The sequence below is a fragment of the Sturnira hondurensis genome, unplaced genomic scaffold (assembly GCF_014824575.4).
Source record: "Sturnira hondurensis isolate 20B ecotype Veracruz unplaced genomic scaffold, ASM1482457v3 Scaffold0004136, whole genome shotgun sequence".
In the NCBI taxonomy this organism is placed as follows: Eukaryota; Metazoa; Chordata; class Mammalia; order Chiroptera; family Phyllostomidae; genus Sturnira; species Sturnira hondurensis.
Window position 1 is genome coordinate 55,349,664 of NW_028076767.1, and position 12,083 is coordinate 55,361,746.

At 39.9% G+C, this 12,083-nt stretch overlaps 1 protein-coding gene across 4 annotated transcripts in view; it reads left to right on the forward strand.

Annotated features, from left to right (window-relative positions):
• The window catches only part of CCDC148 (coiled-coil domain containing 148), a 258,987-nt gene that overhangs the window by 118,559 nt on the left and 128,345 nt on the right, over nucleotides 1-12,083 (forward strand). For all 4 annotated transcript variants that reach the window (XM_037044667.1, XM_037044666.1, XM_037044670.1 and 1 more), the window contains one exon: nucleotides 1,262-1,468. In XM_037044667.1, the coding sequence (XP_036900562.1) occupies nucleotides 1,262-1,468 (207 nt within the window). The remainder of the gene's footprint in view (nucleotides 1-1,261; nucleotides 1,469-12,083) is intronic.

Below are 12,083 nucleotides of genomic sequence, written 5' to 3' on the forward strand. Positions count from 1 at the left end.
AATTATTTGTTTCAATTCGGATCTATAAACAGAAGATACCTGTTATATAAAAAGCATGTTATATAATAAATAATTCTCTCTAGAATTTTTAAAGTCTTAGTTTATTAAATTAGATCTTTCTTTTTATTCCCTGTTGAATCTAGTTGCTTCTGTGACCAGCTGTCATTTTTATCTTTGTAGACTTTTATATTTGCCTGCTATTTACATAATAAGACTTTTTACATTTACTTCTTGCATTGGGTTGATTAGTATGCATTTCTGCATGATGTATGTTTCCTTTCTTAATGTTTGAGAGGTTTTAAGTATATTTTTGTCTTTGGGGAACAAAGCTAAAAAGTTTACAGAACAGATTTTAGTAGCTGATGTTTGGTCTAAGTGAATCCATAGCCTGTTTCATCATGTCCCTCATTAACTAAACTAAATTATTATTTTAGGTAGGACCAACCTTATCCTGCATGCTACTTTCTTTTTCACACCATTTAGAGGTTAAATAATGTATCAAATTCAGAGACATGGCCTCTAGTAGCAAAATAAAGAATTGTTTAGGTCACTGACTCTGAATTTCAGAAGACACACCTTTCTATAATGAGCATTTCAAAATCACCTGCAGAGATTTTTTATCTCTATTCCTCTTCTTCCCCTCAAATCTGAGCTCTCTCCTGGTTGGGATTCATGCCAACAGGAGCTGCTGGTACTGATGTGAGAATGCCATGACCCTCAGGGGTGTGGGATGGGAAGGGCTACTGTCAATGCTATAATTACTTCAAGTTTAGACATCTTAACATCAAAATGTTTCAAAGATCAAGGCAAACTGAGTTTTCAGGGTTATCGTAACAATTTTTTATGTTTATTCACACATGTCAAACTGAAGTTGTTAAAATACCAAAACTAATTTAAAGATGGAATATTTTTGAAATTATACATAGGGGAAATAACACTTCTGCCTGTAGATTCATTGTCATGTAGAAGTAGAGGTTATTTTAGAGTTGCATGGTTTGACTCTGTCCTACACGAGGAAACTATGGACTTGAAAACATTAAGTGACTGGTCCTCAGTCACCAGTTAGGCACAGGCTCAGAACTCTGGGACTGGAACCTGGTCCTGGTTGCTTTATTAACTATTAAGATATTTGCCCACAGTTTTTAAAAATTAGTTATTACACATTTTATTCATTTTTGTAACAATGACATAAGGCATAGGCTCACTTTTGTTATTTTGTTCACATAATAAGTGTAATCATAGCCATCTGTTATGTTTTCAGGTTGAACATGAGAAATGTTGTCACCAATATCGCTTCACTAGGGAGCAGCGAAGGATCCTGATATCAAACTGGAATAAGAATAGGAGAGATTTTATACAGAAGGCTGTGCTGACACTTGCTGAAGCCTGTGCAACTTATGAAATGGAGAACACATTGGCTAAGGACAGAAAAAAGCAACAGGAACTGTGTGCTGACCTGAAAGCTAAGGTAAGGTGCTTTGCAGAAGGCATTTCAGTATTTGCCTGAGGATTCATTTAAGAATCCACGTTTTCCTTTTGTTCAAGTCCAACTTGAGTTCAATTTCTCTAAAAAGCCTATTTTGAATAAAATTGTTAGTTCAAATGATATGAAATTGCACTTTTAGGTGAAAGTAGTCAACAATCACCAATTTCATATGGTTCATCGAGAGTTACTATAGCAGGAGGTTAATTCTGAAGTCTTGGTTGGGAGATAGCCAACATCAAACCATAAATACTGTACACCAGAGTGAGGTGCTAGAGAAAAGTGCAGTGTAATAGTAAAGTACATGTCTGATGTTTCAAAGACTCGTGAGCCTCTCATTCACATTAAAGATGTGATAGAGAAGGTCAGGTTATGAAGAGGAAAGAGGATCTGTGAACGGGTATGTTGGAAGAGCTTGATGGGCTGTGTGCAAGTCCTCAATCAAGGGAAAGGGCGAGGAGATGGGGTGTCTTCCTCCTCAGACCCAGTGAGGGGCCTGCACAGCCACTTGGAGAGTTCAGTGGGTAACCCTTGTTGTTGGAGGCTTGAGGACTGGTATCTGATGCTCACAGGGAAATATAGAGGAGCTGCCTCAGTAGCAGAACTGAAAACCAGAGTGGCTGCTGTGTTAGGAAAATGAGACAGGCTGCTGTGTTGGGAGTAACTGCATTCCCCAGACTGGTCACAGGTGCCTAAGTCCGGGAGACCCCATGTGGATGTGGCCTCTCTGGGAGTGTTGGCAGGACCATTAGAAAGAAATTGTATCAAGGTATAGCATGGACACGGTAAAGTGCACAAATCTTGATTTATTGATAAATGACATGGTGGGAGAATGATGACACAACAAGAAATTTTATTTTCTTGATAAAAGAAAATAATCTGGCAAATGTTACACTATACAAATTAATAGCACATAAAAACAAATGTCCCTATTTTAAAACACTAGAGGAAAAATGCCTGCTCTTTGTTTTTTGTTTTTGTTTATTTTAACAAAAATATATTTCTTTTGCCATTGCATAAAGCTGGGTGGTCCTAAAAGGAACAGAAGCTGCATCAGGTCTGACCTACCATGGCCTACAGAGCCAATGGATGTTTTTTTCTCTATCTGTGGCTGATAAAAAGCACACAGGGGTCAGGGCCAAGATATGTCCTTATACACTCCTCGCCTGTTAATATTCATTTTCTACATATTATCATTAGCCCTTGAGCTATGCTGTAGGTGATATTTTCTTTTTATTGTATTGCATTGAGGTAAACATAAATGCAGTAAAGTACAGAGGACTTAAATGTACTGTTGCATGTTTTACAAGTATATGTTACCCCATGGAAATATTATTAAGATCAAGGTATAGAACATTTCCTGCAGGTCAGAAAGCTCCTCATGCCTCTTTTTAGTACATACTACTCCCTACTCATAACTACTATTCTGAATTCATCATCATACTCATGAATTTCATATAAATCAAATCATATAGTGAATACTCTTTTTTATATTTTATACTTCTTGTGCTCATCATATCTATAAGTTTCACCTTTGTTGCATGTTATAATTATTTGGCTTTTTTTTTGCTTGGTACTATTTTATTGTATACATATACCACAATCTTTATGTTCTCTTGTTAACAAAAATTTGTGTTATTTCCAGGTTTTTGTTATAATGGTAACAGTGTTACATACATTCTCAAACACGTCTTATGGTGGACATATGCACTCATTTCTTTCTTTTTTAATTTAATTTACCTCTTTTTATTCTTCAATTATACTTTACATTTAATATTCTTTTGTATTAGTTTTAGGTGTACGGCATAGTGGTTAGGTAACTGTATACTTTATAGAGTTTTCCTCCTGATATTTCCAATATCCTGCTAGCGCCATACATAGTTATTACAATATTACTGACTATACTCCCAGTCTGCACTTTACATCCTTGTAAGTATTTTGTAACTACCAATCTGTACTTCTTACTCCTTTCACCTCTTTTACCCAGTACCCCACTCTCCCCTTTGGCAACTATCATTCTGTTCTCTGCGTCTATGAGTCTGCTTCAGGGTTTTTTGTCCATTTATTTTGTTCTTTGGATTTCACATATAAGTGAAATCATATGGCATTTGTCTTTCTCTGAATGACTTATTTAACTTAACATACTACTTTCTAGGTCCTTCCATGCTGTCCCAAAAGCTAAGATTTCCTTTTTTTTTTTTTTAAGGCTGAGTGTGAATGTACAGGTTTTTTATCTACTCATTTATTTATGGCCACTAGGGTTGCTGCCATAGCTTTGCTAGTGTAAATAATGCTGCGGTGAACATAGGAGCATGAATATTCTTTCAAATTAGTGTTTTGGATTTCTTCAAATATATACCGAGAAGTGAAAACTCAAGGTCGTGAGGCATTCAGGTTCTCTGCCCATTTTAAAATTGGATTGTTTGGGGGTTTTTTGGTGTTGAGTTGTATGAGTTTTTAAATAAATTTTGGATATTAACCCCTTATCAGATGTAAGGTTGGCAAATGTGTTTTTCATTGAATGGGTTGTTTTTTATTTTGTTGATGGTTTCCTTTGTTATACAGAAACATTTTAGTTTGATGTGGTTTCATATTTGGCTTTTTTGTTGTTGTTGTTGTTGTTTGTTTCCCTTGACTGAGAAGATATATGAGGGAAAAATTGCTGAGAAAAAAATTGCTAATAAAATGTCAGATTTTACTAAAAGGTGGACTTCCAGCCAAGATGGAGGCATAGGTAGATACACTTTGCCTCCTTGCACAATCAAAAGAAGGATAATAACAATTTAAGAGGAAAAAATGACCAGAATGGCCAAAAAATTGAACTGTATGTAAATCTGACCAACAAGGAGTTAAAGAAGAAACATTCATTCAGACTGGTAAGAGGGGAGGAGATGGGCAACTAGGGCAGAGAGGACGTTCAGAAAGGTGGTGGCTGGAGGACCCGGTGGGCAAGGTGATGGCTCATGGACCTGAATGGGCAAGGCAGTGGCTGGCAAACCTATGGTCTCACATTTGTACCAGAATAGCTGGAAGAAACAACTGGGGAGCAAGAGAGACCACACAACCCAGGGTTCCAGTGGGGGGAAATAAAGCTCAAAAACTCTGGAAGTTAGAAACCTGCGGGGGTTGAGGTAGCAGAAGTGACTCCCAGCCTCACAGGAGAGTTTGTTGGAGGGGCCCACAGGGTCCAAGAATATACACAAACTCACCCACCCAGGAATCAGCACCACAGGGGCCCAACTTGCTTGTGGGTCGTGGAAGAAGTGACTGAAAGCCAGCAGAGAGCCAAGCAAGCAGCATTGTTCCCTCTTGGAATCCTCTCCCACTACAGCACCACAATGCAGCAAAGGGGTGCCCCCACCCTGGCAAGTACATAAGGCTCAGACCCTTACAGTGTAACAGCTCTGCCAAGACAAAAAAAATATGGCCCAAATGAAAGAAGGGGTCAAAGCTCCAAAAATAGAACTAAGTGATGAAGAGATAGCCAAACTATCAGATACAGAGTTCAAACACTGGTAATTAGGATGCTCACAGAAATCATTGAGTATGGCCACAAAATGGAGGAAAAGTGAAGGCTATGCAGAGTAAAATAAAGGAAAATGTACAGGGATCCAACAGTGAACAGAAGGAAACCAGGACTCAAATCAACAATTTCAAGCAGAAGGAAAAATAAACATTCAACCACAACAGAATGAAGAAACAAGAATTCAAAAAAAAAAAAAATGAGTAGAGGCTTAGGAACCTTCAGGACAGCTTTCAATGTTCCAACATCTGAATCATAGGGGTGCCAGAAGGAGAAGAGGAAACAATAAGATATTGAAAACTTACTTGAAAAAAATAATGAAGGTGAACTTCCCCAAACTGGCAAATGAAATAGACTCCCAGGAAGTGCAGGAAGTCCAGGAAGCTCAGAGAGTCCCAAAGAAGTTGGATCCAATGAAGCAGACACCAAGATACATCATAAGATAAAGATAAGGAGAGAATCTTAAAAGAAGCAAGAGAAAGGAGACAGTTACCTACAAAGGTATTCCTACAAGACAATCAGCTAATTTCCCCAAAGAAATATTGCAGGCAAGAACTGCTATAAAGAACAGTCATGAAAGGCAAGGAAGGACCTATATCCAGGATTACTCTATCCAGCAAAGCTTCCATTTAGAATGGAAGGACAGATAAAATACTTCTCAGATAAGGTCAAATTAAAGGAGTTCATCATCACCACGCCCTTATTATATGAAATGTTAAAGGGACTTATCTAAGAAAAAGAAGATCAAAAACTATGAGCAGTAAAATGATAATAAACACAACTATCAACAACTGAACCTAAAAAAAAAACAAAACCAAACTAAGCAAACAACTATAACTGGAACAGAATCACAGAAATGGAGATAACGAGGAGGGTTATCAGCAGGGAAGGGAGGGGGAACATGGGGGGGGGCAGTACAGGGAATAAGAAGTATAAATGTTAGGTACAGGGGAGTTTAAGAATAGTATGGGAAATGTAGAAGACAAAGTACTTATATGTATGACCAATGGACATGAACTAAAGTAGGGGAATGATGGTGGGAAGGCAGGTGCAGGACAGAGGGGAATAAAGGAGGATGGAATGGGACAACTGTAATAGCATAATCAATAAATATACTTTAAAAAACTGAAAAATGTGTCAGATTTTACTGCCTATGTTTTCTTCTATGACTTTTATGGTATCAATTTTTAAAAAGATTTTATTTATTTGTTTTTAGAGAGAGGGAAATGGAAGGAAGGAGAACAAGAGGGAGAGAGACATCAATGTGTGGTTGCCTCTCGCTTACCTTCTTCTGGGGCTGTGGTCCACAGTACCACTCTTCACTGAGAATCAAAATGCCGACCCTTTTTTCACAGGCCAGCACTCAATCCACTGAGCTATACCAGCCAGGGCTATAGTATCGATTTTTACATTTGAGTCTTTATCCTGAGTTTATTCTTTTATATGGTGTCAGAAAGTGTTCTAGTTTCTTTCTTTCTGTTTTTGCATGTATCACTCCAATTTTCCCAACCCTGTTTATTGAATAGACTACTATCTTTATCCCATTGTGTATTTTTTACTTCTGTGTCAAATATTAAGTGACCATATGGGTGTGGGTTTGCTTTGGGCTCTTTATTCTGTTTCATTGATCTATATGTCTGTTTTATATCAGTTTTTTATACCATGCTGTTTCAATTACTATGGCCATGTAGTATAGTTTGACATCAGGTAGTGTGATACCTCCAACTTATTTCTTCTTTCTCAATATTGCTGAGGTTATCCTAGGTCTTTCGTTGTTCTATATAAATCTTTGGATTTATCTGTTCTAGTTCATGAAATATGCCATTGGTATTTTGATAGGAATTATGTTGAACCTGTAGATTGTTTTGGGGAGTATAGACATTTTAATGATGTTAATCCTTCCTGTCTGTAAGAATGGTATATGCTTACATTTATTTGTATTTTCTTTTTTCAGTACCTTATAATTTTCTGACTACAGGTCTTTTACCTTTTTAGTTACATTTATCCCTTAGTATTTTTTGATGCAGCTGTAAATGGGATTTTTTTAGTTTTCCTTTCTGATAATCATTATTGGTGTATAAAAATTTTATACAACTACTTTCTCTTTCTTTTATCATTGTTCAAGTGCAGTTCTCTCCATTTTTACCTAACCAATGTAATCATACAGTATGTAACCTTTTGAGTCTGGCTTTTTTATTTAGTGTAGTGCATTTGAGATCAAGCCATGTTATAACATGTATTAATAGTTTTTTTAAAATCCTGAGTAGTATTCCATGATATGGTTTATCATCAGTTATCCATTCACCGGCTATTTCCAGTTTTTCGCAACTTGTATCACAGTATTTTGTTCACGGTAGGGCTAGGCCTTAAGCTCTCCCTGTGAGCCTGGGCCTCAGGGAGAGACTTGCCATTCTTATTCATTTCCCTGCAGTAGATTCTCACTAGACACTTGCCAATCTGGTAGAGAAAGAAGCATTCTGCTTTCCTGGTCAGCCTCACTCTCGGTCAGGCTGGACCTATGTCCCTGGGTCTTGGGGCTAGAACCTACTCAGTGACCCTGTCCTCTTTAAGGCAGACAAACCCTGGCTTGTGTCTGGGTGCTAACTGTGTGGGAGAGAGCCTCCTGCCCCTTTCCCAGGGCGGGAGAACTTTAGCTGCAATCTTCTCTACTGCTATAGCGGCCTTGTTTTTCAGGTGCTCTTCCTTAGGTAAGCCAGTTCTCACATGGCTTCTCTTCTTGGAGCCATCTCTTTTTCTTTAAGTCCCTTGTTACTTTACTGCCCTGTGCCTCTGCTTTCTGGTGGGTTCAAAAAAAAACTGATGTCCTAGGTTATTTCACTTTTTCTTGTAGTTAATGTGGGAGCAACATTTTTCTGCTAGAATGTGCTAATGGTATTGAGCCTATCAATCTTTTATGTGCCCTATTTAAGAAATTGTTGTAGTGTAGTGTAGTGTACGGGCTCATTTTCAAAGGCATCCTGATTGACATAATTCTGTCCATCAGGGTCCCTGCCAGAGATGGGGAGAACCCCAAAACAGTGCAGTGGAACCACAATAAATGGGAACCTTATAGGTGAAAGAGAATGAGTCAGTCAGAAGAAAATGTGCATGACCCACAGCAGGGGAATTTTTCCACAAATAGTTCAGCTCACAATCATGGAAACAAAACCTGCAGGAGGGCAAGAGTCAGCGTTTACCACTTGCCAGGTTTGCTTGGGACAGTGTCAGTGACCAGTAGGATGAGAACTCTGCTGTCCTTTCTTTGACCTCTCCTCCCCTCTTTACCTTCCATCTGTGGACTGATTATCTAAAATATAAGAAATGAAAGGAGATGTATCTTCTAAATAAAGAGGGAAGAGCTGATTAATTTTGGAACTGGACAATTTAATTTTGAATCAAGAATATTTTTGTGAGCCTGGGAAGATGGCAGCAAGGCAGGAGTGAGCAGATCTCCCTGGCTGATCTATGGAGGAACGGAGCAAACACCCAACAGTACCCCAGCATATATGAAAATCAGAGACCAGAAATTGTAGCAGGCACTGAAAAACAAGACCATAAGGAAAGTGCTTCAGGACAGTAAGGTCCCAGGGACCAGCACAGGGACCAGTGCGGCTGCAGCCCCAGGCCGGATGCCCGCTGCCCAGTCTGCCACAGGGTCCTTGGGAGAGAGCTGGGTCAACTGCTCCCTTCCCAGCCAAGCAAGATTTGAGCAGCACCAGGAGAGATCTGGTGGCTTGAAGTCGCAGAGAGGGGAATAAGGACTAAGTGGCAAACACACAGGGGCTGTGAACACCCACGGAGTCTGTGGATGCTGGTTGGGGAGAATTGAGAGTTGCACTGTGAAGGCCCTGACCCTTATAGTCCCCCGTCTGGCTGGAGAATTGGGCTATGCCAGAGGCCAGGCCACAGTATGGAGTGGCAGGCTTGAATAGGAGGAATTTCTCAAAAATAAAAAGTGAAAAGAGAGACACTGTTTGGGGAATTCTCCTGCTGCAGCCTCTCTGGCTACTGCCCCACCCAGCCGGGCAGTGATCTCAAGGTTGTGTGGAAGATCCTGTGCACCCCCATGGCGCTGGGAAGGGTGCATGCCCAAACCCGTGGGACCAAGGCAGATTGGCCAAGGGCACATGCGCCCGTGACCAAGCCCACAGCGGTAACCTCAGGGAAAGAACAATCTGTGGAAAACCTGGATCCCACACCCCAGGCACCAGGGAGAGGCACCAGGCTAGCTCTGGGGAGTGTGCAAGAAGCTGACTGAGTGCAGATCCGAAGGGAGAAAAACCATACCAGTCACCCCTCAGCCTACTGAAGCCAACAAGACCAGAAAAACCGATTTGGCCAGTTTGAAACCAACAAGAGACTTTTTTTCTTTTTTAAGTAATTTTAATTTTTATTATTTTTCATCTTTCCATCCCTTTTTCCTCTCCTTCTTTCTTGTTTTATTCTTTTTTTTCTTTCCAATTTTATCTCTTCTTCCTTTATTCTTCTACCTTTTTTTTTAATACCCACAAGTGAGACAAAAAAACCCTGAAACTGTGAAAAGACTGAGTTGGACCCAAAGAGGGGTCATCCCAACAGCTGAGACAGACAAATTTCCCTGCTATTATGGAGAACCTGCAAGTTATTGCATATTTGTATTATTATTATTATTATTTTCATTATTCTCACAGCTTTTATTTTAATAGTATTTTTGTATTTTTCTTCTTTCGGTATAGTCTTCCTTACTTGGCTGGTTATATCCTATCATTTGACAGGTTTCCCATGTTCTCTCTTTCATAGTGTATGGCTAATTTACTGTCCTTCACTTCACCTGTGTTCCATTAGCACACTACTCAAGGTCCTATACCTCTTATTCTTATTATCCAGATCATATAGATTCTGTCATATGATTGTTGCTCTAATGTGGGGTGACTTTGCCTGCAAGTCCCCCCATCCACCACAGATGAAAGTAACACTACCAAGACATGATCTGCTTGGAGAGGAGTGGTGGGCAATTTCTCAGAGGAAAAAGGCCAGGAGCCCTTTCCTCAATGACTTTTATTGGGTTGTAGTATACAGGAATGCAGGCAGTTGTAATATACAGGAATACAGGTGGCAAACAATAAATAACATTTCAAAGAAATCCGAGGGCTTAGTCTGAGTCAGTGTCTGTCAGGAAAGAGGGTTGCAGAAACTTTGGAGACATACTCATTTCCTGTTCGGACCCTTAACATATGAATGAAAGCACTCTTAGAAAAGCAGGTTTCACAGGACTTTCAGGAATTCTTTCTTATGCCTGATTACCCCGGATACCACTCTAGCAAGGCAAGGAGCTGCACCTCCTCCCCCATCATAGGTTTTCGGGCTTAAGAGGATTAGATCCAGGAAGTGCTTCTCCCAGAGGGAAATGGGGACTCAGGCTATGTCAGAATAGCCAGGGGGCGAGTGTTCATCACTCCCTTTTTTTTTCAGCCCCTAAGTCCTTCCGTGATGGCCTCCGAAGTGATTGTGTCTGGCTTAGGTTGTGCCCCCTCTGAGGAGTCTTACCTTTCATGGACTATTGGCCATGCTTTGGGGGCAGGCAAGGAAGCAGAGGCAGTGTTTGTTACCAGAGACAAGCTTTGTCTCCTTGTGGCTCACATTCCGGGGGTCGGTCACTCATCCTTATTTATGGGGGGTTTACAGCTCCTTAAACCAGGCAGACCGATTCCCAACACTCTAATATTATTGTAAATAATAGCTGTTCCATACAATTGTAAATACTTCACAACACCCCTCCAAGATCTTAGCCCACTTTACAGTTTTCTGAACTCTATTACTGTAGTGGTTAACTCTATTCTCTCGCACACTATACACATTTACTATCATTTACTCTTACTTTACCTCAGATTCTGACCTCCCACAACCTCACTGCTTTCTAGATCCAATTCATAATCTTTCTCTCTCCCACAAGAGTCTTATCTTTTTTCCATCATTTCTAAAAAGTGGCTAGTTGGGTGAAAGATCATGGTTAACACTACTCATAGTCAAAGGATCTCCTATCTCTTCTCTACCGGCTGCTACTGTAAATATCATAGATATTTACTCTCTTGCTGTGTTAAACCATCTTGCCTTCCCCCTCCAACTGATCACAAAAAAGAGTAGGTGGAAGCAGTGGACACCAGGATACCCACTGGAAGAGGAAACCCAACAACAAAGGAATCACCAACAGATAACAACAGAAGGTGAAGGAGGGAGTGGAAACCACACAAACCTCAATCCAGGACCTATCTGGTGATACAGCTAAAGAGTGGGGAAGCTACCCAGTAAAAACAACTGAACAAGAGAGTATCCTCAAATTATTGTTCACATGGAAGAACCAGCTTCAATACAACCTGCCCTCACCAGCACAACAAAATACAAAAGTTGGTGGACAGAGTGACCCTCCATTAACCAGCTGGTGAGAAGGACCCACCAAAGAAAGACCCAACAACAATCAAAACCCAAAGACAAACACAGAGCCAACTTAAACGACAACCCAAGACCAGTTAGCTCGGGAGATCAAGGAAACTGCATCACTGAATTTCACAGGTATTCTACCACAGAAGTTCACACCATAGACCCAGGGAACCAGAACAGATCAATTTAAGGAGCTGAGGCTAACAAGAAGAGTCTCACAAACAGTGGGAAGACAAAGAAACAATCCTCAAATGAAAGGAAAGTAGGAAGCTTCAGAAAGAATGCTAAATGAAATAGAGGCAACTCAACTATCACACAGTGAATTCAAAGCAATGGTTATCAGGAAGCACAATGAACTCACTGCAAACTATATCAACATGAAACATGAAATAGAAACCATCAACAACGGCCAAGAGGAAATGCAGAATACAATTTCTGAACTGAAGAACACAGTGGAAGGTATCAAAAGCAGGATCAATGAAGCAGAAGATCAGATCAGCAAGCTGGAGTGCATCCAGAAAGTAGAAAAAAACATCCAGAAAGAGCAAGGAAAGGAAAAGAGGCTCAGAAAGAATGGAGAGAAATTAAGAGAAATGCAAGACAATATTAAACATAATAATATGTGTATAATAGGGATACCAGAAGGAGAAGAAGAAGAGC